The sequence below is a fragment of the Plectropomus leopardus genome, chromosome 4 (assembly GCF_008729295.1).
Source record: "Plectropomus leopardus isolate mb chromosome 4, YSFRI_Pleo_2.0, whole genome shotgun sequence".
In the NCBI taxonomy this organism is placed as follows: Eukaryota; Metazoa; Chordata; class Actinopteri; order Perciformes; family Serranidae; genus Plectropomus; species Plectropomus leopardus.
This window is the reverse complement of record NC_056466.1, coordinates 24,741,758-24,767,574: the sequence shown is the minus strand read 5'-3', so window position 1 is coordinate 24,767,574 and position 25,817 is coordinate 24,741,758. Positions and strand designations below refer to the sequence as shown.

Genomic DNA, 25,817 nt, shown 5'->3' with positions numbered 1-25,817 from the left:
GGCAGCTTCCTGCCTGCTTCTGAACTCAAAGCCACATGACTCAGTCACAAGTTGTGGACTCATGAGGCCTGTGCATACAAGTCACACATTTTCAAACCCTTTTTTCATTCCTCTCTCTTTCATCACTTTTTCTGCATGTATTGTTCAATATTCAGTGGTTATATAAAAAACATTGCAAAATATATCCCATAGGAAGCATCATTTTTTGTTATTTATTAGGCTATAGTAAACATGTGGGTTACACAAGTTTTGCCACATGTTGTTTCAATTTATCAGCTGCTAAACAGTGACGGCAACCTAGAAACTGTGACTGCAGTGGTGTGCAGCCCCTTTCAGTGCAGCCAAGCCCTCTGGATACATTTTCTGTTTTCTGTTTCAGTGCATCAAAATGGCTCAGTTCCTTCTCTGTTCCTGCACAGCTGCGGCGAAACTGATTCTGTGGATGTTAAGGGAAGGGGAGCCGTGTTTCATTATGTAGATTACTTTGTGGAGCACCGAAGGAGAAATTTGCCGTTTAACTCAGTGCAGGGTAGAATAATGTATTCATGTGGTAGAAATAAATTGATAAAGGCACCAGAGAATTTTTTCATAATAGGGTGGGGCCACTGAAAATCTTGGGGTGGCACACCAAAAGCAAAATCCATAACTGAATTTTGGGGATTTTTCTATGCTGTTGAGGTATAGGCTAGAAACTGTGTCAATATGTGAGTAAGGAGAAGCACACAAACATGTTGGTTAATTGTCTGATGAGCATAGTCTAATACCAGTTAAGGTAATTTTTAAGTTCCACAACAATCATAAATCAATGTGTTAGGTATCTATACATGTTAGGCGATTTATTATCCTTCAGATAGGTTGGTGGTATTTTCCTTAAAAAGACAAGCTTTTTTATTTATGACACTTCTTGACCTTCTCAAGCCAATATGAAATGGTTGGTTTTATTGGATGCATTAGGTTAGTGTCAGAGGATATCACTGTCTTCAAGACTGGAGGTAGTAACAGCACCAAAACAAGGTCTCTGTAAAATGTAAAGCTGGAAAGACATGACCATAAGTTGGGAAGTGTCATGTTTTGATTACATATTATGTTGGCAACCACACCATGGGAAATTTACAAAGCAGTTGTTAGCAATTAGCGGCTAATTCAAAAAAGAATAACAGTGGTTGTAAATGTCCGCAAACTGCGAAAAAATGAGATTCAGCAGCTCCTTACGCTCTTAGCAGAGGACGAGGTCAACCACCATAAAACAGAGTAGGTAAATGATTGTTACTTACATCTTAAGACTTTATTATTGTGTAGGAAGCGCTGGCAGCGAATATATTTTCTGTCACACTAGAGGCCAACACTGTTGTGCTATATGTCACGCCTGTCACGCAGTGTATAGTCACACATTGGAGGAGAATGATGCCGCTGTTGTTTGATTCTGTGTAAAAATGCAAAGAAGGTATAAAGAAGGGACATCATTGCGGCCCTATACCTCAATCTCTGTGTAAAAGCAGCCTGCCCCAGTTGTATCAGGGGGGCCATTGCCCCCTCTGGCCCCCACTTGTGTGTGCCACTGAATAAAGGACAGTAGGCCTTATAGCACAGAACCTTCAAGTAATAGCTTACGCCAAGTGACTGATAAGAAGACGGTAGGAAAGTTAATTGTCTATGCACAGAATTATGTCATGACTGAAGCCATAAGAACTCAAATCAGTACAAAAAGCCGGCAGCAAACTTCAGGACAGGCATAACCGGTCATGCTTGTCAGGGTGATAATTAGGAAATGGTTTTGTTCTCACTTAATGCACGGTTGCTACTATTGTAATATGCTATTTTTAAGGACAAGGGAGTGTCTATTTGAAGCATTTGCTTCAAAAATCATTTAACAATTATTTTACAGTCATTTCATGGAGTTAAGTGTTACAAAATCCAATCAGATCATCATATTATGGGGAAAAAGCATTATGAATGTAATAAAAAAAAGAACTGACATGGATTAAGAAAGTAAGATACCATGATTTAGGGTTCAGAAAGTTCATAGACAGCTGAAAATAATTCTGGTCATATCTTACACAGTATGCTGGTTTGTTGCAGGAATAAAAGCAGGTGTGCCGTATATTATGCACATTTGTGCAAGTAGCAAGTCAGCAGCCAGTCCTGCAGAGCAACTTTGATGTTAAAAGCTGTGACCTAGAGCAATGAAGGCTGAGAGTATCCCTCCAAATTTACAAACACACACACACACACACACAGAGAGAAAGAGAGTAATTTATAGCACTGTTTTTGTGATTTCTCAGGGTTGAGTGGAAGGAGGAGGAGCGCAGAGGGGGAGATAAAGTAAGTGCATTTGAGTCTCTGTGCACGTCCTACTGCGTCACACACGCACACATACACAGTTATACACACACTCCTTCACTGTGACTCATCCCCCAGGCCCCCCCCCCCTTACCCCATCTCCACTCAACCTCCACACACACCCCACAATCAATCTGTCAACACCGCTGCAATCTGCTGCTCTTCTCTCTCTTTCTTTCTTCCTTTATTTCTGTCTTTCTTTGCTTCACCCTTCACCTCAGCCCTTAAGGCCACCACAAATTGGCCCATTCTTTCTTAACTTTTTCTGTGTCTTCAGGCAAAACCCACCCAAGTCTCCTCCATCCATTTCCCTCCCAGGGCTCCTCCAAACCACCACGATGCCGTCAGTTCTTATGCAACCGCAGCCATGGTTGTGGGGGAAATAGCCCTGCAATGCAGCACAGTTATAAAATAGCAGCAGCCGCTATGGGGGCTGCAGCTGAGACAAAACGCTGCCACTTCATCCGCTGCTGTGTGTTTAGTGCTCTGCACTGGTGTTGCTGTTAAACTCTCTTTTTAATCTTTCATTTGTGAGCACTTTTCTCTGTGCAGGCTGGACTCATGCCCAAAAGAAGGAATGGGTGTTTTCATTGATTTTCTTCAAGGTCAGTTAAGGGCAACCTGGTGGCAGGACTGTTTATAGACACATCCAACAGACGTGGTTTATAAATTCAGATTCACTGAGATTACTCATCTATATTAAACACATATATCAAGTTTCAACACCTCAGTGACTGAGAACATCTGGTCATTTATAATGTAACATCTTTGGGTCGATTGAGATATGTCTATGTCTATGTGTGTGTGGGGGGGTGAGGGGGGTGGGGGGTAATAATAGCAGAGGGCTTTTATTTTGTTGAGATGTAAGACATGCATAAAAGGGAAAGTATGTGTACTGTACTGTGTTCACTACTCACAAATTTCTGAGGGAGGACCTCAAACCCCAAGTGTCATATGTGCCCCCCTCCCAATATTACAACAAAACCTATTTTCAGAAGCATCATATTTTATGTATTGATGTTTTGTGCTTAAAATCATAATCTGCAAAAATGCCAACTTTCTATACCTGTACAATGCAGAGGAGTGGAAAAAAACATTGTTTGCATCCTAAATGTTATGAAGTACAAGTAGAAAGTACATCAAATGTAAATATGCAATGCAAATACTTCAATATACTACACCCTGGTAAAAGGTTAAATCTGTACTAGTAAATCACAATGTTAGCTGACATGTTTAAAGACTGCAGGTGTGTCCCTGTGTCCTGATTTGTTTTGGTTGTGTCTCGAAGATGGATACTGTGTCTACTTTTTAGAGGTTCACTATTTCATTTGGCATTGTGTTTCATGCATTGTGCATACTGCTAAATATTTCCTCAGTTCCTTTGTGTTTAGCCTGTGTTTTTATTTAGAAGGTTTTATTATGAAGGTCCAAATCACGCACATCCGGTATTGGTCAGTCGGTCCGCCCAGATTTTGACGAACCCAATGAGATGCCCTGTTCCGTTTGCTAGGACCTGCTGGATACGCAAAGCAGAAGGGAAATAAGTCAAAGTATCCGCGGGGGGTTTAACATGAGATGAAGACAGCGTCCCTGGATAATTCAAGGTATCTGCCATTAGGCGGGAATCCGCTACAGTGTGATAAAATGACAGATAAAGGGGGGTTGATAACTTTTGCTAACTGTGCGGTGGGGTTCACCAGCTAACGTCAGCTAGCTTTAACTGCTACGCCACTGCAAAACGTCCAGTCGATACGTGAGGGTGATTTGGGCTACAAGCAGTAGCGACAAAAAACGACATTGATGTTCATATGATGATATCAGCTATGTGTGCTTTGTTGGCTTGTCAGCTGGCTAACAGACGCTAACATAACTTTGTAGCTAAAGTCAGACGGTAGTTAGTAACGGCAAACACCCACGCGACGCGACGCGAGGACGAGACCATTCATTTGGGACACGAGTGAATCGTTTCGCAAGGTTTTGTGGGTTTATAGGTAAACTCAGTTTGAATTAACATTTCCAACTCCATGTAAACACGGGGGAATTTCGTCTGGAAACGATGTTATTTCGATGAGAAACCGTTAAAAAGGCGACTTGGTGGTAGGACAGGAAGTTTGGTGATTACGTGCAGTGGGATAATGTCTGTGGAGGACAAAGATGCCCATTTCCGTTATGTCTCTGCCTCCAGGGTTATTCCCCAAAGCATTAATAAAGTGCTGCTTGGCACTACTCCATGTAAAAGGTGGCACAAGGTGATCGTGGCTTTTTTTTTACACTGTAAATCTTAAATTTCTGACCGCATGCTTTAATTTGATTACCAACATTTGCTTGTACTTTTACTATCATTATTTAAGTACATTTAATATCCTGAGATTACTTTTGATACTTAGATACAGTAAATATTAGATACTTAAGACTTTTGAGATATCTGTACTCTGAACTCAAGTATGGCTTTCAGGTACTTCACAACTGAAAATGTGCGGTCTTTAATCTTTGTGTAAAATAACTTTACATTGAACCAATAGTCGACTAAGTTGTACTAAAGCTCTTCGTCCTTGCACCTTGAGCATAACTGCTTCATTTCTCATTGGTTATACTAACATACATAATGTATGCTGCTGTTCCACAAGTTCATCAAGTTAATCCAGTATACTTTTTTTCCCATGATCAGGGACTTGAGGTAATTTGAGGTTATGGGTGTGTTCAAAGAGATCCAGGTGGTGCGTCCTGTCAAAATTTAAAATATGCGAACACACCTACAGGATACCAGTCACTGGAAATACCCAAAGTTTTGCTTCCTTATAAAGGACATTAGATGGCAGTGTCTCATTAAAAGCAATATGACATACCTTTATTTGTATCCTGCCATTTAAAGAGCCACATTTGTAGCACCTATAGGAAGATTATTTTTATAGTGCTCGATTGTTATCTTAGAGCCATGTCTTCATAAGATTAGTTAAGCCGATTTGATGGAAGTCAGATATAACAGGGGATTTTGTTTTAAAGACTAATTATGTATTGGGAAGTCATTTGTTATCAGACAGTTTTGGGGGGAAGGATGTTGTTTTAATGATAATCCTGGTTGAGGAAACAGGTTAAGGGCACAGCTCATTGCCCATTGCTTTGTTTGCTCTCTGTTTCATCAGAGTGACTCAACATGGAGCCTGCTGTGTGAGTGATCAGTGTTTGGTCTAGCTTGATGTGGTTTTATCCCTGTCATTTGGGTACCAGGATGTCCCAACTGTGTCAACACTGAGGGTAGTTTACTCAGGCCACATTCATATTTGCAGCCAGTTTGTCATTGATGCCATCATTGCCATTCCCTCATGTCAAATACAGAGGCACAATATGTGTGTGTGCTGATACTCACTTTAAGTTTTGTGACAGTCATTCTGTACTGAAGTAGATTTTTCATTGCCTTCATTCATTTAGGCTGGCAACTAATCATTATTTTCATTTCTGATTAAACTGGTTATTATTTTCTTAGTTAAATGTTTAGTCTATCAAATGCCAGGGAAGTAACAAACAGTTTTCCAAAGAGGACTTTTACAGATTATTTATTTTGTCCTTCAAAGTGTAAATGTCAAGGCCTGAGGGCGGACTTTAAAGGTTTTACATGCCGATTTTAGAGGGTTAAGCCAAAAGAATTTCCCTCAGGACATGGAAATGGCATTCATGCTTTTAGCACCTTCAGGGTTGCTTTATTTGGTTTGTTTAGGGTTTTTTGTTACTTGAATCACTACAGATATCAGTGTGATTTGCCATTTTAATTGATTTTGCAGCACGTAGGCCGCAGTAATTCAGTCCATGTGTCTACAGAGTTTTTGAGCCCTATCTTATACCCAGTGCAAAGCGGCACACAGCACAGCTATCATTTCTAGTTTTAGATTGGCACATTTGTCAATTTCACGTTCAGTCTGTGTGGCAATGGGCGATCAGCTCTTAGATGAAGTGTGGTCAGGTTTATTGTTCCCGCTTGTTTAAAATGTGAACATAGCAGAGAGCAGAGCAGACGATTTAGAAGCTGAAAATTACATTTCTGCCAACTTTCAAACTACAGTTTTATTTTTGCTGCTTAGATGTTCCACAATATTTGCTGCAGTGACATTAATGCTCTTACTGAGGTGCTTATCAATTAAATGCACCTGCACCATGCTCACAAGACCACAAGCTATTCAGCTTTCAGTTAAACCTTTTTGTGTTTGTTTTTAATTTGTTTCCCTCAAATAAAAGAATATTGCAAAGTTACCTTGAACTTTTTTTGTAAATTGAGGTGAGCAGAAGCATGCAGGTCCCTGAACTCCTTAAATAAACAGAGAACACCAGTAATAGTGAGTCAGCAAACACGCCAGTGTATCAGACACGTGGCAGGCTGCATCGTTTTTATGGCTTTGTCATAACTTAACCTCTGACCGCAGCTGTGTCTGATGAAGGTAGACAATTTAGGGTCCCTAAAGACTGACCAGTGAGACGAAGGCATGCAATTGGTGGAGTCTGTTGGAGTCTGGTTCGGCTTATATGTTGGGAGTGTGCTGGTCTGGGCAGAGACTGATTGTAACTGAGATGATGAACAAAATTAAAGGGATGGCTGGGGCAAGTAAGAAAAGAGTTAATTTGCTATAATGGAACCAATGTGTTTTAAACCAAACAAGTAATCAGTACAGAGTACAGAAACATCAACATCCATGTCAATCTCTGTATAAGAAAACACGAACACTGTCACAATACACAAACAATATTTAAGTGGGACACAATCATTAAATTCATGAATAGAGTTTAAAACAGAAAGAAAAACGAGAGAGAAAAGCAGAAGGAAATATAAAATCATAAATACAAGATGTTATTTTAGGCTACTATTCAAAGAAAAACCCACATCTATTCTTCACACTTCTGCATTGCATATTTACAGAGCCAATAGATCCTCAATGATAAAACATAGGACTGTCTATATTCAGTTTGTCCAACCTCTGTATGGAACACCAGATTTTTCAACCATGTTGGCTATTAATTCAAGACCAGAAGATAAGTAATGAATCTTTAATGATCCAGGAACCCTGCTGCTATTTCAACAAACGTTAAGATACAACCAACACAGAATTCAATTTGCTTTAACTAGCAGAGCAAAAGATGGCCATACTGAGGGACACTTATTTTACAGAGGTGTCTTAGAAGATAGACTAGCTGGAATTTTGACAAGACTCATTAGTCTTAATTGTCTAACAGTGAAGTTATTTATTTAAGAGGAAACAGACCCAACACACAGCAGTTGCATTGAGTTTGCATAAAGAAACAATCTTTCTAATCTAAAGTATTCCCAGTCAACAAGGTCACAGAGGGCGTGCGCCTCTTCTTCGCTATCTAGCCTAAACAACATAATGCTCGTCTCTAGCCTCCGTCAAGAAAGTGAGGCATAACTTCTTATAACCTTTCTGATTAGAGGGACTAGAAGTCGGGGCATCTGTTTGCTGACAAAGTAAGGAAAAGAACAGGGTGAGTTAACCCAAACACTGCACACTTTTACCTAAAAGTGTTTCTTACCACTACACACTGTATTTAACCGTTGAGCAGTATTTTGGTGCTTGATAAGCCTTCACACTGATAACAGATCAGTTACATGAGCTGGACTTGGAGATTGTCTTGTCCATGCCTAAAGCAAGCATGCACATTACTTTAAACAAAAGCTGATGAAACTAAGTTTCCTTTATGGTACAGAAATTTGTGAATTTGTGTATATGTGTTAATTAAAGCTGGGGTAGGCAGTTTAATTTTGGCTTCATTGGGCAAAATTCCTAATGTAAACTTATTGTAATTAAAGTGGCCTGAGAGAAGAGGTCTGCACCTCCTCTTGGCTCTGTGTTTTAGTAGAGGCTGACCGATATTGGTTTTTCAGGGCCGATACTGATTATTAATAGTTAATGAGACTGATAACAGATATTTGGAACCAATATGCATTTACAATAAGAATGAAAACCTTTCTGTCAAAATTTAAAATTTGGAATATAACAAACTCCAAAACAAAACTCTGTTTAAATGGCTTTGGCAAATGTTTAATCAAAACTTTCAACATCAAATACAGCAAGTTTTTTAGAGTCAAGTAAAAATTTAAATGAAAAAAATGAAAAAATAAAAACATAAAATTAACTTGTCAATATGGGCAAAGTGTTTCAGAGATGGAATGGAAATGTTGCTAATAGTTAAACCCTCTGTTCCCAAAGCTGAGAGCTCATGGCTGTGGATTCAAGGTCACGGTTATGTAGCTAACCTTGGCTAGAACCTCGAGTCACAGTGTGTCCTTGGCCTCAGTCTACGCTGCTGCAGACCTCCTCGTCTGTAGTGGATGCAGCACCCTGAACTCAGCCAGTGCAAACCCCAATGCAAGGCTAGCAGACAGCCCTGCCAGATCTGCAAACTTTCTATGACTGCCCCTACAGCAGCCCACTGGGGGGTTTATGCTGGCCAAATTTGAGTCTTATATCAGGAGCGAGGCATAGAGGTCGTGTGATGGCCAGCTACCTAATTCTTGTCCCTTTTATGGTCTGATAAACAGAGATAGAGTGGAGCAAATAAGGGCTAAATAAATGAGCTGTGTTCAACTGTACAACAAAGCAAGATTTAATAAACCAAAATATGGAAAACACATGGTTACTGTATGAAGTGGTCATCCTGTAGTAGGGGGCTTAGGACAGTAAGGGGAGAGCTGCAGGAGTAGGATGTCTTTTCAAATTCTGCCATTATTTTTTATTTGTGTGCCTTTTCCAGATTTTTACCTGCCTCAGCTTTAAGAGGTATCTCTCAGAAGTGTCATCCGTTATTGTAAATTACACCCACGTTGTTTCTCTACCTGCTTTTTTTGTTTGTTTTTTACATTCATTTCCTGGTTGGCACAGTTTTGTGAAAGGATCCTGTTAAGGACTTCCTGATTTCTGTGAAGCGTTGAATGACGCAAGAGTGGTGACAAAGGTTTATGGAGTGAATTTCAGTAGAACTGGATTCACATACACTGAGCTGCATTTCCACAGCATGACATTATTATTTGAGGTGTTCTTGAAGTCTAGACTTTACCGAGAAAAATCATAAAAAACAGTGGTTAATTTGAGTAGTTATTTAATGTTTTCCATTACCTCAGTTGCTTTGTGCTGTACATGTAGTACACGTAGTGATTCACAGAGATGTGAACAATTTCCTGTAACTTTAAGGGTCTTTGTCATTTTAAAACTGAACGTAGGTGGGGCACTAAAGCAAAACCCTCACTAGAAATAACACTGGAAATTTCACAAATGACTTTCTGGATATCTGCAGATTCATCTGAAATATATGGTGTCTGACACTGTAATTTCATAAGTAGTCAGTGGTGATATATGGAGACAATCTCGTGCGCTGGATGTCTGGCAGGATGCCATGTTTTTTCTTCCTTCCGCTCAGCCAATCACGAACTTTAATTCAAATCAACCCAACCCAGATCTCACACGGCCCCTCCCCCAGCTTTATGTCTGTGTCACCCTATCCCCCTCTCTCCTCCTTTCTCTCTTCCTCTGCCGCTTGCTGGCTTGCGCATGCCCTCCCATCGTAGCTTATTGCGGCTGTGCTAAAGGGAGAAATTAAAACGATAGAGGGATTGAAAAAAAAGAGCAGACAGTGATCTTAGCTGAGAATCCAAAGAGGATGGAAAAGCACATGGGTCCTGTGCGCAAAAACCCACATGTAAGTCAGATGGCCTTTTTTTTTTCTTTCGTCACTCTCTTGTATTTTTTTTTTTTTTGCCTTTATCTTCACATCCTTCCTTCCTGTATCACCATGTATCATTACCTCTCTTTGATTCTGTGTGTAATGTATCTCTGTCTGCCTCAATCGCTGTGTCATCCCTGCCTTTGCTCCCTGCATGCGTCCCTGCCCCCATACCATAACACTGGCTGCTAATGCTGTCTTGTGATGCTTGAGTTGAAGTCACCGGCGTGCTGAATGACACTGGGGGGGGCGGGGGTAAATCGTAGTATTTGGTCCAAGAGGGTTTTTGTGTGTCTTGATACATGACAATTATAGACAGCCACAACAACAATGAAGGGATCTCACATGCGTGAAGCTTTAACTACGTCACAAATACTGAACCAACTTGTCAAGTTGGCATTTAGTCACTGGTGTCGAAAGGCGTGGTACCATTGTTGAATTTGGACTGCATCTGAACACTGCTTAAACAGAACTGTCCAAACACTGTCTTAACCTTTCTGTAGCTCATCTGTGACAATTAACAAAGTCATGTTTTAACAGAAGGAAAACTAAATACCTGTTTGTTCTCAAGGCATTTTATAGGGAAACACAAGCCCTCATTATTTTTTAATTGCTGAACGGAAGTGAAATTATTTGAGGACAAGTGAGCATTGGTACTCTGGTGTTGGCTGGCAGCTGAGGTTGGCCAGTGAAATAAGCTTGCTCTGTTAACTCTACCTCAGCCAAGGACAGTGATTTGTTAGCAAACTTTAACTTGACGAATCCAGTTTGACGGATTGGGGCACACCATTACTGCTGCGGTGGAGTTTGGAAACCAGCAAAATAGATCTCGAATTTTATGTGTAAAAGGAATTTGTTTATTTTGCAATTATGCTGTGGCCTATTTAACATTTAGTAATTGCAATGCCATATATTCAATAATAATAATAATAATGATAATACTAAATAAAATATTTTTTTTTAAAAATCTAAGCATTTTTACCCATTTTAATGGACAAATGTCACCTCCAAATGCCAAAAACCTTAAACTTGTGGTAAAGCTTTTTGCTTATTTTGTTAAAAGAAGAAAAAAAAATTTGCACACATCTATCCCAGGAAATTTTCTTTTTACCAGACAGCATGTTTGCTAGCTGAGCTGGATACATTCTGCATTCCCTGGCGAAATTTCACTTTTACAACAAGAAATTCTTTAGTCATAGGATGACCAGTAATGCCAGCTAGCTTTTTGACATCTATAAAACTGAGGTCACACAAAAACATTGATATAGAGCACAGCACACAAATCTGCTGGCTGTATTGGTCTATTGCACACCTGCTGGTGGCACTTTTAAGCACCAGCTGGTCACAACCTTGTTATCTAATGTAGGGCTGAAACTGATAATTATTGGCATCAAAGTTTAATTACTTTATTGTTTTTTCAATAAATAATATTGTTAATATTAAACCAAAACCATAATGATCATGGGTCTCGCAAGCTTTGAGAGCACAGCATCTTCTTATGTTTAGTTTGATCTGATTAACCAACCAAGAAACCAATCATTGACTAATCGATTAATTGACTGTGCTGTTATTTTGATGCTCAGTCCTGCTGACAGAAAACTCTATGGTGGCATTGTCTCACCAAGAGATGTGTCAGCATTACAGGTTAATATCTCAAAACATAAAAAAAAAAAAAGCGATGATTATGCTTAAAATGATCGTCGAGCCTTTGAAAATGCACAGTGTTTCGGTGAGAAACATTAAATGGAAATATAACTCTGTTTTAAAGAAGATTCCACAGAGTACATCTGTGAACTGTTCAGTGGGCTTCAGCTGACGAGCAAATTGGCAATAAAGGCCTGTAAAATGACGTTAGCAGTGCAATTTACAAACTATGAATGCTTGTTTGTAACTCTTTCAGCAACTGGAGTTGGAACACAAGACATTATGTGAGTCCAAACTTGTAGGAAGAAAAGGAGCCTTAAGCCAGACAGCAAATGTGGGTTTTAGTTCAAGGTGTGTGGCTCTTTTGTTTTGCATTGTAGTTTCTGTCAGTTAGTGTCACAACAAGCCTGTGACAAACGATGACGCCACTCCTTTTACACAAATGAAGTGCAAAATGAAATGACTTGAATAGCTAATGTGCAAAGAATTCCTTTGTTTACATGGACAGAAAACGGTGGCATCCTGACTAGACTATACACAGATGAGGGGTGTTGTCAAATGTCCATTCTTCCTCTGTGATTTCGGAGTTCTCAGTTCTGAAACAGAAAATGTTCCCATATACTCAGGACATTCCTCTTGCTGCTCTTCAGGCATGTCAAACCGGCCCCCCGGTGGACCAGTTTGACATGCCTGATCTAGAACATCTTTCACCATTCATTGTGTATGGAGCATCTCCAAACTCCATACCATGTGACATCACACATTTGATATTTTTAACGGTCTTAGACTATAGGAATAACATGTATGAAAATGAATATGAAATGGCCGTAGTTCCCCTATAAGACTTTCCTTTTTTTTATTGGCACGTAATAAAACCTGCATGTGGTTGGTAAATAGAAACCAGATGTTCTCACACAACATTGAATATACAATGGAATCCAATTCAGTGTCATTTTTCAGGTGCGTCACGCCACCTTCGAGGCACCTCCCTGTCTTCCTTGCTTGTACAGAAATACTGACACACCTTTGACAGATACACAGATATCATGTACTCCCTACAGTGATGTAGGGAAGCATTAAAGGAAAGCTGTGATTTGACATTAAAAAGTGGACGAAAGTTTAATTAACCTTTGATTTAAATATACACCAGAAAACATATATAAGAAATATGATAATATATAAAAAATGTATCTATCTAATATCTATCAGAATATGATTAAAGTATTTTAGTAATGTTGCATGTCAGTACATGTAGTTTGCACAATGTGATCGGCTCTAATCTAGGCAGGGCTCCTATGAGCAAGTTCTCTATTAAGTGGACCTGATTGTTATTCTGATGGAGTAATATAGGGCCATCATTTGTGGTAGCAATATTCATAGGGCTGTTGATCCTGCGGTCTTTTAATTCTCCAGCCTGTACACTCAGAGGAAAATATGTATTATTATGTATTATGTAAATGTGTACTTTGCAGCATGTTATGAAGAAACAATCTGCTGGGGCAGTTGTGAAATCGGATATTCAACCCTTTATACAAGCGTGATAATAATATGCAGCTGAATCGGGTGCTTTATAGATTAAGGACAGCAGATTCCTACTCCTGCTTACCTTAAGCAGTCAGTTATAACAGTCAAGTCTGAAAGCGGTGAATAGCATCCAGGTGTTGTCATTGTCCTCGTGATAACATTTTCCCACTCGACAGGTCTCATTGTTTTCGATGAGGTGGTACAACCTGTTCATGACTATCTAGATGCCACGCTTCCCAGACAGTAAGTCTCATAGCTCTATGACTCAGGGCAGGTACTATGACATGAGCAAAACTGGATTACTGTGGTGTGTGATTTTTTTAGACTGATAGAGAAACAGAGTGCTAAGTTAGGCCATGAATGAAATGAAAATGTGTATGGTTGCGTAAGACTGTGATGTGGATTTTTTTTTTTTTTTACCACAATGAAAAAGCAATGCGTCACTGTGGTTAGGCGAGTCTCCAGCCCTTTTTTCAAACAGAGATCGCACTATAAGGCCACAGCTATGTCCCTTTGTTATGCCTCTCTTGTATTAAATTGATGGAGTGTGATTTGAAATGGCATGCCGGCATCGCAGAATCAAAAGTGGTGTGATATGGCGAGAGACATTTATGGCCACTGTTCTTCATCTTTGAGTTAGCTGCTAACTGCTACTACCGGCTTTTTAAACCTCGGATGCTGAGGCTTAGTAAGGCACGCTGCATAAAATACCGTTAAAACGTCACACTTGACCTGCCCATGGTCCCATCCTGCTGGCTGTCCCATTGACACATACCGTTTTGGAGCTGTCGCTACCTCCCATGTTGGCTTAACAGTGAGAAAACTCTGTCCCCCATTCCCTGATTGTGCCTTTTATACAGAAAAACAAGGCAGCATAACGGCGTGATAGTCCCACCTTTAACAGGCAGCGTAAAGGGGCCTCCGTCTTTGCCTTCTGTGGCACGGCAGCCTTCATTGTTGATAAGCTATTACTTGTGACATGCAACCATTCAGATTGTTCTGCGGGCGGACATTGAGCGAGGTCACAGAGGGGCTGCCTCCAAGCCAATGTATTACATTTTTTTCAATTATATGGGCTCAAAAATTAAAAGAAAGAGACAGACCCAAGTCTGTCTGTATGTGGCTACACAGACATGACATAGCAAGGTCCTAATAAAAGACTTTTCATTTGAAGAATTGAGGTGTTCTTTGGTCCTTTTTGAGCTTGATATTTTTCATGTTGATAAATCCACAAAGGCTAATTTTACATTTACCATTCATCTACATTTCATATGTACCAGCCTATTGGGTTTTTAGAATATGAAATGCAAGCACAGGAAACATGAAGGTTTTTGGTGTGGCCTTCATAACCCCATTTTTTAAGTAGGGATGGACTCTGTTAGCACAGCATAGCCTGTGGTAAGCAGTGGATGACTCCATGGAAAACATGGTGGGATTTAACATTCATGCCCCAGTGGGAACCCTGTTTTTTATTTTTTTTTATCTTTGTTTGCTTGTTCTGATGTCAATGACCCCTCCCTTTCTTTTCCCAGAAGTGCAAAAGAGTGAAATGCAGCTCAGCCAGTGTCTAAATCTAACCTCGGGAGTTTGTAAATTCCAAGCTCCCAATCCGCTCTGGAATTTGAGGTCCTGGTGATTTGCCGCAGGGGCTCGAGTACATACAGACACTGTATGTTTCTTTAAATGTCACCTGTTGTTGTTTTATATTTAAGAACTAAGCCTTGCAAACTTAATTTGGAAACTGTTGTAATGCATTCACGGCTGTAGATGGCAGCAGGAAGCCATCACCACTGAAAACCTCAGCACCAGTTGCAGTTAAACATATGTGGATGAGCTATAGAGGGTATGACATATTGTGACATCTGCCATTGGGGTGCACGTTTGACAGCTGAGGAAATGGGAAGCAGTAAAGTATTTTTCACAGGAGACATTTTGAGATGTCACAGCAGGTGTTCATAAAATGAATGTCTGTTCTATCTGTTTTTTTCATCAGGGTCAGGATCCTGGAATGTGCATGCTGGCTCACTGTCACACTTTCATGGCTTAATAGGACTTCTTAATAGAACAGAACCATCATTAATGTTATTATCAACACCTGCTTTATTGTATAACAAGTCAAAAGGTCTGCTGTGAAACAGATCTAAGCATGGGGCTGAAACTAGGTTGTTGTAGTTTGGTGTCAGGTGTATAACATCATCTGCCAAAATCATCATACAAAAGGTTATGATAGGACGAACTAGTGATTAATCTTGATCACTTTAGTAATGTCTCGGTATGACCTCAGTTGGCTCCAGGATAATGGGAAAGTTGTTAACATATCCTGGACAGCAAGGGATTCACCCAAGTGTCATTTACTCATCATGTCTTGTGGACAGTCTTGCCCCTTCTCGACTTAAAAGCCAACAAGCATAGAGAAAGAACGTTTGCGCACTTTACTGTTTGCTGCTGATGAGCTCTGATATGCTGTGTGGTCCAGTTTCCATACAACCACACTGTATGGAATGCCAGAAAAAAAGATTTTGTATGTCAGATGCAGTATGGCAAAAACAACAGGATGTTCTATTGCATCCAGTCGGACTTTGCAGAACCCAAGCAAGCACACTTTTCTGTCTCTTCTGTCGCACAGTCCTCTGCATAGTGGGGTCACATCATCTGAGCCGCAAACAGATGACAGCTGATTGACAGCTGACAGAAGCCACAATTAGGCATGACATTAAAGTGACGGACGACGAGGAGTCGAATAGTAAAATCATTTGATCGTATATTAATTGTTTAAGCGAACGCAGTAATCAGAGATTATCAACAAAGAAAAAAAAATCCAAAATATTAGAGACAATGCATATATAGGCTAATTTATATAATGTAGAATGTTTAAATCCACAGTGTATGCAGTTCTAACTTTGGGATTAAACTCCATACATTGCCAAATAATGACAGCCTCTGGCGAGCTCTGCAAATGGCTTTTTTTGTCTGATCTCCATGTTAATAGATATATGAGCAAGAGGGTTAAAGTTCAGGACCCCGTGTGATGAAGAAGTAGAATGTCCCGATTGTGTGCATACTGCATGTAACAGTAAGCCAATATACTATGTAAGGGTAGCTATAGTAACACTAAAAACTGGTATGCGATTCTGAACGCACCCTTTGTCACACTCCTTTAGGAGCTCCTATCCTTTAAGACCATTTTCCTCCTGTGAGGTGATCAGAGTTTACCAGGTGTGAATGTGACCTTCACCCTGCCATGCAAAGCACTTTCCTACAGCATGTCTCCCACCTCTGAAAAAACTGTCAGCATGTGTTCTTTGTGTAAAATTTTTAGTGTAGTTTTGTTGTGTTTCCATGTTACAGCTTCTGAATAATCGGAAGGCCCCAGTGAGTATGACCTCTGGGTGTTGAAAATAATGGTTAATATTATTATGCTTTACAGACCCATTACTCGATCTCACCCTCTCTTCTGTCCCTTGTTTTCTAGGAGGCTTACTATCTGAGAATGCAGAGAAGCAGAGAAAAGATGGAGAGGAGAAAGACAGATGAACAGAATCAGGTATGGCTTTGCGTCTTCGGATCCTTATGAAAATGATGATTTATTAAGAAAACTAAATTTTTCAAGTTGCTGTCAATGCAGAAATAAAGAGGACTGGAATATTCTTGCAAATTTCATAAGTGTAATGATTATTTTCAGTTACTTGTGTCGGAGAGAGAGAGGTGTGTTTCTGTGTGTCGTGCAAACTTAATTCAAATCAATTAATGGTTTCTGTGTGTGTGTGTGTGTGTTTATACCTCCATTCATTGTAGTGTAAGAGGAAGTTGAGGGTTTGTGTGGCAACATGCAACAGAGCCGACTACTCCAAGCTGGCTCCCATCATGTTTGGAATCAAAAGCCACCCTGACGAGTTTGAACTGGAAGTTGTGGTTCTTGGCTCACATCTCATTGATGACTACGGGTATGACCAACACAAAGGCATCTTTCTGTTGAAGCTTGTTACAGATGTTCTAAAACAGTAAAGTAGTGTCTAAATTGTGATGCACAAGCCAACACTAATTGACCACAGCTGTTCACTTGGGTTCATGTCATTGTGAAACTCCCTTTTTATTTCTGCTCTGCAGAAACACTTTCCGTATGATTGAGCAGGATGACTTTGACATCGGCTCCAAGCTCCACACCATCGTGAGAGGAGAAGATGAGGCAGCCATGGTCGAAAGCGTTGGGCTGGCACTTGTGAAACTCCCTGATGTCCTACAAAGGCTGTGCCCTGATATTCTGGTTGTCCATGGTGACCGTTTTGACGCACTTGCCCTAGCAACTGCTGCAGCGCTGATGAACATCAGAATACTTCACGTGGAGGGAGGAGAGGTGAGGAGGCAGGGCTCAAAAATACAACGATAAACTAAAGAGACTTTGGTGGTCAAAGATCAAGATCACGGTTGTGTTGTCCACCTCATTTTCATAAACGTGATATCTCTAGAACACCTTGGTAATTTCTTACAAGTCCACTTGGACTAAACAATGAGCTGATTAAAATTTTGCGGTAGAAGGTCAAGGTCACTATGATATGGTGTCTGTCTAATTCTCGTGAATGCAATATCTCAAGAGGCCTTATCGGCATTTCATCAAATTTGGCACAAACATTCACTTGGACTAAATAAAGAACTGATTTGAATATGGTGGTCAAGAAAATATGTTTTTTGACAGAACAAAATTTCACCCAAATGTCTAATAGGATGAAATGATGGCATTTTATATCCAAAAGGTCAAAGGTCAGCATCACTGTGACATCACAGTGTTCTGCAAAAACACTTATAGACCTTCTGTGCTGCCGGGGCGCGATGTGTGTGAAGGATCCATGTTTTCACAGACATGGATGCAAAACATGACTGGTTTGCAAAGGCATACAACCACAGAACTACATTTTTTTTTTCCCTTGCTGCCTGAGAAAAAAAAACCTCCTGAAGAACCTTTTAGTTATCGTTTACAAATTACATTTAGCATAAAACATCTCTCTCTTTTCCCCCAGGTGAGTGGTACAATTGATGACTCAATCCGCCACGCCATCAGTAAGTTAGCCCATTACCATGCCTGCTGCACACGCATGGCAGAGCAGCACCTCATCGCCATGTGCGAGGACCACTCTCGCATCCTGCTGACAGGCTGCCCGTCATATGATAAGCTGCTTTCAACTAATCACAGAGACGACTACATGGATATCATCAAGAGCTGGCTGGGTACGTGGAGATACCGTCACAGGACAGAAACATAGCGTGAGACATTAGAGAATGTTTGTACGTCATGTGCGGTGTGTTTATTCATGCTGCAGGCGACAAGGTGCAGGAGCGAGACTACATCGTGGCTTTGCAGCACCCAGTTACCACAGACATCCAGCACTCCATTAAGATCTACGGGCTCATGCTTGATGCCTTGCTGTCCTTCAACAAAAAGACCCTCATCCTCTTCCCTAACATTGATGCCGGTTAGTTTCACTTACTGCTTCCTTTAGGTCCTTTTTGTTAATCCACGCTGTTCTATGTTATCTGACTCACCCCTTTCTATGTAAACAGGAAGTAAGGAGATGGTACGTGTGATGCGAAAGAAGGGCATCGAACAGCACCCCAACTTCAGGGCAGTGAAGCACATTCCCTTTGAGCAGTTCATCCAGCTGGTGTGTCACGCTGGCTGCATGATTGGAAACAGCAGCTGTGGGGTACGAGAGGCCGGGGCCTTCGGCACGCCCGTCATTAACCTGGGAACACGGCAAACTGGAAGAGAAACGGGTATGTATGAACAAATACTCTTTGATAGTGCCTCTGCCATAATTGTAATCCTGATTTGCTCTCTGACTGAGAGATGGATTAAATCACAAAAAAAGAATCACACATGCTGAAGTAAGGTGCAGCTCTGAAAGAAATGTTTCTACATTTTTTACAATTGTGTTCATAAACACAGCCTGTCATCTTCAGCAGGTTATTGCTCTGTCAGTTAATCTGCATCAGGCCTAAAGGGTCAGTCTGGACACTATTTTCTTTTCTTTTTTTATGTGTGTTTCTGCACAACAAATTGGTACACCAATTTTTGAAACTGGTCCAGTAATGAAGAGACCGCTGTTAGTGATGGCAGCAAAACAGGCTGCACTGTCTCAAGGCATTTGTGCAGCATCAGTTTACAATAAAAGTGCTTGTTTTTGCCACTGATGGGCCCAGGTTGTTATTCTAAATGTCTGACAACATTAAGGAATAAGATCCTTTTTGTTTAACCAGAAACAGCCCCAAAATTGCCAGCGCTACACCCAACAGACTCCATCTAAATAAAGCCATTTTGCATGTCATTTTAGCACGTATGAAGCCAACTTATTTTTTACATCTAGCTGAGTGAATTAAGGGTGTTCGACCAAACTGGGATTGGTGATTGTTGGAACAGTATCACAATGAACCAAGGCGGCTTTTGTGAGTTTTATTTTGTTTCTGTGACTTGGAGTGAAGTGTTTTTTATCATAATAGAGTTACTGTTGATTTAAATGGAGTCTTTTGGGTGTGGTGGTAGAGATTTTGGGGCTGTTTTTGCATAACTAAATTCATCTTACTCTTTAACAAAAAGATCTATCTCTTCACGGATTCTTTCCATAATGTCAAACATGTAGAATAATAATCTGCCCTATCAGTGGCCAAAACAAGCACTTTTAGTGGACCTGCACTGATGATGCCAAATGCCCCATTGCAGCATTTTTCACTGACTGCAGTGGTCTCGCTTAATATTGGACCACTTTCAAAAATAATTGTTCCTATAAGTCACTTCGACACAAAACATGGGAAAAATAGGGTCCAGGTTGAACAATAGTGAAGTTCCCTTTAATAACTGTGTTCATGATTTTTCCCTCTCCGCCAGGTGAAAATGTTCTACATGTCAGAGATGCCGACACTCAGAATAAGATCCACCACGCTCTGGAGCTGCAGTTTGGAAAGAGATACCCCTGGTATGACCAATGCGCTGCCTTTCTCCCTCATTGGGTCTTTGTTTGTCTCTTGTAAATCATCTTTTCCCTTTTCCCTCTTGTTGTAAAAGCACTGATTCTTGAGTCTAAGCTTACATGTTGTTGAATTGTTGACTTGAAGTGGGGGATTAATGCCCTCTATCATATATATATTTGTTTCGTTTTATGTTTTTTTTTTTTAAAGAAGATAAATCACAATCAGAAAAAAAGAAAGAATTTGCTTGGGTGTATTGGTGAATTATAAATAAACATAGTAAGACATTTTTTCTCAAAAAGCAAGCACTGTAAAAGTAAAGAATGCAGAGTATAAATATAATAATGATAATAAATATAGAAAATGTATTAATCATTTTTAAAATAATAATTCATGAACACAAGTACCTCTCTGTTTCTCATCAGCTCTAAAATTTACGGTGATGGCAACGCAGTAGCTCGTATTCTTAAGTTTTTACGGACCATTGACCTGAACGAGCCCCTCCAGAAGACTTTCTGTTTCCCCCCTGTCAAAGACTGCAACTCCCAGGACATCGATCACATCCTGGAGACACAGAGCGCTCTGGCTGTTGACCTGGGAGGAACCAATCTCAGGGTGGCGATCATCAGCATGAGGGTATGATGCATTTACTTTGCAGTCCCTTCAACGTAAACTGCCAGGTGCCGCTACTCATGAAGATATTTTTTTCTCTTTCATTATGAAGGATGTTTTCCCTGTTAAATGGTTTTCAGCGTAGTGTTTGCATAATGTAATATTTCACCAGAAATAGTATTCAGTTTATATACTGTTGGTTACATACTAAATTTTCAGACATACTAAACAATCTCACATAATATGTGTAGCCTACCAAGAGCATGTTAGTGGGGAATTTCAGACACAATCTGAGTCTTAATAGTGACCCAGTTTGGGCCTCAGTTTTGCTAGCTGCTATAAAACCTGCTACATGCTCTTCTTCTCTTTTCTTTTCCTGCCACCACTCGGTTTTTCTCTCTTCCTGTCCAGGGTAAGATAGTGAAGAAATATACTCAGTCCAATCCAAAGACCATCGAGGCCAGGATGCAGCTCATATTAAAGATGTGTGCAGATGCCATGCGGGACGCTGTCAGCCTCAACTGTAGAATACTCGGTGTTGGTATGAAAAATCACTCACATTCCTTGATGAAAATGTATTGTGATGCTGACACACAAACACATAAAACTACCACCTTGTAGCTCCTCTAAAATATATCATCTACGTTTTAGGAATATCCACGGGTGGACGTGTAAACCCACAAGAAGGCGTGGTCTTACACTCCACAAAGCTGATCCAGGAGTGGTCCTCAGTGGACCTCAGAACACCCATCTCCGACGCCCTGCACCTACCCGTCTGGGTCGACAATGATGGCAACTGTGCTGCGTTGGCTGAGAGGAAGTTTGGTCATGGCAAGGGGGTGGAAAACTTTGTCACTCTCATCACAGGAACTGGTGAGTCAGGATCTTCATCCATTCAAACATCCATCATCAGTTTACGCAGGGCTGGTGTAAGTAATTACATTTGATGAAATCGTCATAATCCTGTTTTAAAAAATAAGTAACTCAAAAATTTTGAGATGTACTTATTGTACTTTTGTACATTTTAAATATATTTTTATTTTATTATTTTTTAAATTCTTTTGTTTAATGCCTTAGAAGAAAAAAAGGAAGTGCCTGCTGTCAGTATTTTGTCAGACAAACGTGTTATGTGTGTATCAAACTGTGAGCCCTGTTTCATGAAGCTAATTTTGATCATAGCCTTATTTCATAGAAACTGATGAGCTGATTGCACCGACTTCCTTCAAATTAGTTGCTGAATTGCACTGACAATTAGATCTGAGTCTTTTGCTAGTCCAGTCTGGTGTATGAGCTAAAACCAGTTCGAATTAATGCAAACCGCCTGAACTGGCATTTATCATAACAAGTTCTGGCAATTTTAAAAAGTAGCCAATGTCAGCAAACTGTGGCGATGGCATCACAGTTCTAACTCATATTATATTGCCTTATAAGCCATATGACAAAGTGATCTACATATTAAAATGTTTGCTTATAAACTGAATAACGGATACACTGTGTGATATTTACTGCAAATCAGAGCACCGGCAACATCAAGATCAAATTTCTTTAGATGTAGGAGGGGCAGAGCGGTGCAAGCTGTCTTTTTTTATTCGACAAGTTTTGTTTTTTAGGGTAAGAGGAGTTGACATGGCAGAGTTAGTGGCCTAACTGGCTGCAAACGAGGTGTTGCTCTGTTTTAATTGAACTCTAATCAGACGCCAGGTTTCATTTTAGTGGCTGCTGAGTCAACACCTAGGGAAAAAAATCTGTGCACTGCTACAGTCCAATCTGGGTCTTGATATCAGACGGTTTTAAAAATGTTTACACACGCCCAAGCCTACTGACACTCTGACAAAGTAAACATCTTGCCTCTGTGTGCAGGTATTGGAGGAGGAATTATCCATCACAATGAGCTGGTCCATGGCAGCACCTTCTGCGCCGCAGAGCTGGGCCACATCATGGTCTCGCTAGAAGGCCCAGAGTGTGCGTGTGGCAGCAGAGGATGCATAGAGGCCTACGCGTCTGGGATGGCCCTGCAGAGGGAGGCCAAAAGGCTGCATGACGGTGAGTGTTCGACCATTCTTAGAGTGTTCTGGGAAAATACAGGAGCAAGCGGAAAAAGGTGTGTCGTTCAAACATGGTGTGTGTGTGCGCAGTCTGAAAACAACTTTTAGTTCTGTTCTGTCACCCTCTGGAAATGTATGTGCATAAAAGAATAATTCACCCAAAAATAGTATAATGCCACCTAACACACACAGCTGGCTGGAAAAAATTGAAATTCATTATTTGCCTTATTTGCCTTTACACTAGTGAAGTATTTTTTTGTTATTTTTCTAACTGCTGGTCTTAGAATCTGTGACTTTGTTGAAATGTAGCAGGATAAAGACAACTTGGTGCAGTGTTTTTGTCACGTTTATTTAATGCAGTTCCCCACCACGCATATCTAATGACTTCATGAAAATCATTCATCATTTACATGCACATCTGACCTGTGTGTCGGTGTGTGTGTCTCTCAGAGGACCTGCTGAAGGTGGACGGGATGGATATGAAACTCACGGAGCAAATCACTGCCGCCCACCTCATCAACGCAGCCCGACTGGGGAACAGCAAAGCTGAGGCAGTGCTGAACAAAGGTCAGAGCACAAAGCAAAAAAGCATACAAAACCAAAAAAAAAAAAAAAAAAATAGCTCTTTGTCACAGACAGGAATTATCCGTGATTTCATAAGTTCATAATTTTATAAAATCTGCAATCAAAACAAAAGTAAAAATCAAATTTCAATCTGACTTTGTTTTCCCCTCTCCAGCCTCCACAGCACTAGGTGTGGGCATCATTAACATCCTCCACATTATGAATCCCTCGCTGGTGATTCTGTCCGGCGTCCTGGCCTCTTACTACACGGCCCCAGTGCAGCACATCATCTCTGAGAGAGCCCTCGTCTCCGCACAGAACATCAAGGTCGTTGCATCAGACTTGGAGGAACCTGCTTTACTCGGAGCAGCTAGCATGGTGTTAGACTATGCGACCAGAAGGATATATTAAAGGATATTATTGTCATTTACTAAGGACTGCTAATAACAAGAGGATTGCAAAACTGACAGTAAAACCTGTACTGCCCAGATAGATATATAAAGATATATAAGGGGTACATTGAAAGGTCAGACAATGATAAGTTCAAACCATTGTGCCTGTGTTTAGCACAGGTTATACATTTTTAAAATGTATATATAATATACATTTTTTTGTTGATAACCTCGATGAAGGCGATTTGTCTTGTGGTTTCCACAAAAACGCTAATTATAAACTGTTTTTATAATAATGCCATCACCAGGCCAGATGTTGGTCAGTTCCAGTCTGGATATGTTATGTGTTAAGTGGGTCCATTGCACAGTCCTGATATCTCGCCGCTCTTTCTTATCAAGTTCCAGAAGGTTTAATGAAGCTAAGGTTTAAGCATCAGCTTTTGAGTTATGCCCATAACTCCATCTTCAAGCGAAAATTACACATAAAGGGCAGGATGAACCCACTCTGCTTGTAATAAGATGTGGGTGGATGGAAATGTCATTATTGAAAGCTTTTATCGAAATACTGTGACCAAAATATTGCTAAAACATTCTCCTGCAACTTCCTCTTAATTCTCCTTTAATTGCTTGCCGTCTCACTTGTCGATAAATCTTTTATGTTTTATTTTTATTTGAATCTGTTTTTTTTTAAATAACAGTCAAGTTATTATGTTACATTTCCATGTTTTATCTCAAATTTAATTATTTAAGGTGTGGGGAAATAATTTTAGTACTTCAAGATGATTGTTATTATAGTTGGTGATCTTGAAGGCTTCCGTAAGAAATGGTCAATAACAAATCTGTTGAAATACTTCAATGAAATGCTAAGGTAGTAACTGCTCGAGCCTGATAGCTGCTATGATATAAGGAGGGTGAGTGTGAAGCTTTTGCCTGAATCTCATGTTTTCAGTGTTTTGTTAGTTTTACATTTCATCACCACAGACCTTATGAAGATTTGAACTAATTTTGGAATTTTCTTCATGCCTTTCTAAGATATATTTAATCTTAAAGACATTTACATGGTTTGTATGTATTTACATACTGTATTGTACATTATATGTTAATTGAATATCTTGAATTAATTTCTTTCTATTTTGGGGGGGATATTTCCAAATATATATATATATACTGTCTTGTTTTAAATATAAACAAGAAATAAACTTTATTTAAGTGAAGAAAGCAAGGAAGATATGGATTTTCTGTTGAGTGCAAATCCTGCTGACACTGCAAAAATCCGGGACGCAATTTTGGCATCCTCAGTGGGTGTTTAGGCAGCCTCTTAGTTTAATGAAGATTAGCAACAGTTACAATGCACAGCAATTCAAAAACGCATCGTTTTTTGTAGCATTTATAGCCTTGAAATAAATTTATAACATGTTTTGTCATAAATGGAAGAAAGAAAAATATGCAGATTAAAGAAGAGATTCATCAAATCTGAAATTGGAGCGATGTGTTCCTGAAGGTCCAGAGGATAAGAAGAAGATGCTGTTCCAAAAGTAGTTTTCGCTTTGTGACTTTTACCTTTACATTTCTCAGGGAACAATCATCTGAGACTCCTGAATATTTAAACTGAGTAAAACAACCAGCCATGCAAGTCCTGTAAATAAGACTTTTTAAAAGTGGCCACCCAGTATAACCTTAATGACTTCTTCTGTATCCCATATCTGTACCATAATGAAACTCCAACAGAGTTGCAGTATCTGAATCTTCCACTATAGTCCTGACTGCTCAGTTTTGAAGTCAGTCCAGTCCATTTAAAACTACATATTGTACTATTTCCTCATGCAATTTATTAGAGTGCCCTGTCAGTCATATTCAGTTTTGTTCCTCGGTTATAACAAAAAAAGAAAAGCATTTTCACAAGTTCTTTTTAACATTTAATTCCCATTAATTAGTAATCTGGAGTGTAAATTGCAACAAATTGGGAGCCAGGTCACGATCCAGTCCTGCATCATCATTTAAATAGGACCTAAAATAT

General features: G+C 40.0%; 1 protein-coding gene across 2 annotated transcripts; it reads left to right on the top strand.

The window, feature by feature from the left end:
• Positions 1 to 3,828: 3,828 nt before the first annotated feature.
• gne (glucosamine (UDP-N-acetyl)-2-epimerase/N-acetylmannosamine kinase) lies at positions 3,829 to 25,272 on the top strand. 2 transcript variants are annotated; one of them, XM_042485034.1, is made up of 14 exons: positions 3,829 to 3,944; positions 16,703 to 16,774; positions 17,026 to 17,174; positions 17,338 to 17,584; positions 18,246 to 18,453; positions 18,546 to 18,698; positions 18,787 to 18,999; positions 20,108 to 20,195; positions 20,613 to 20,823; positions 21,211 to 21,340; positions 21,451 to 21,672; positions 22,660 to 22,842; positions 23,295 to 23,411; positions 23,584 to 25,272. In XM_042485034.1, the coding sequence occupies exons 2-14, from the start codon at positions 16,721 to 16,723 to the stop codon at positions 23,817 to 23,819; spliced, it is 2,211 nt and encodes a 736-aa protein (XP_042340968.1). In that variant the 5' UTR covers positions 3,829 to 3,944; positions 16,703 to 16,720; the 3' UTR covers positions 23,820 to 25,272. The 2 variants fall into 2 exon arrangements, with proteins under 2 accessions (XP_042340968.1, XP_042340967.1); XM_042485033.1 differs by lacking the exon at positions 3,829 to 3,944 and adding an exon at positions 9,618 to 10,038.
• The last annotated feature ends 545 nt before the right edge of the window (positions 25,273 to 25,817 follow it).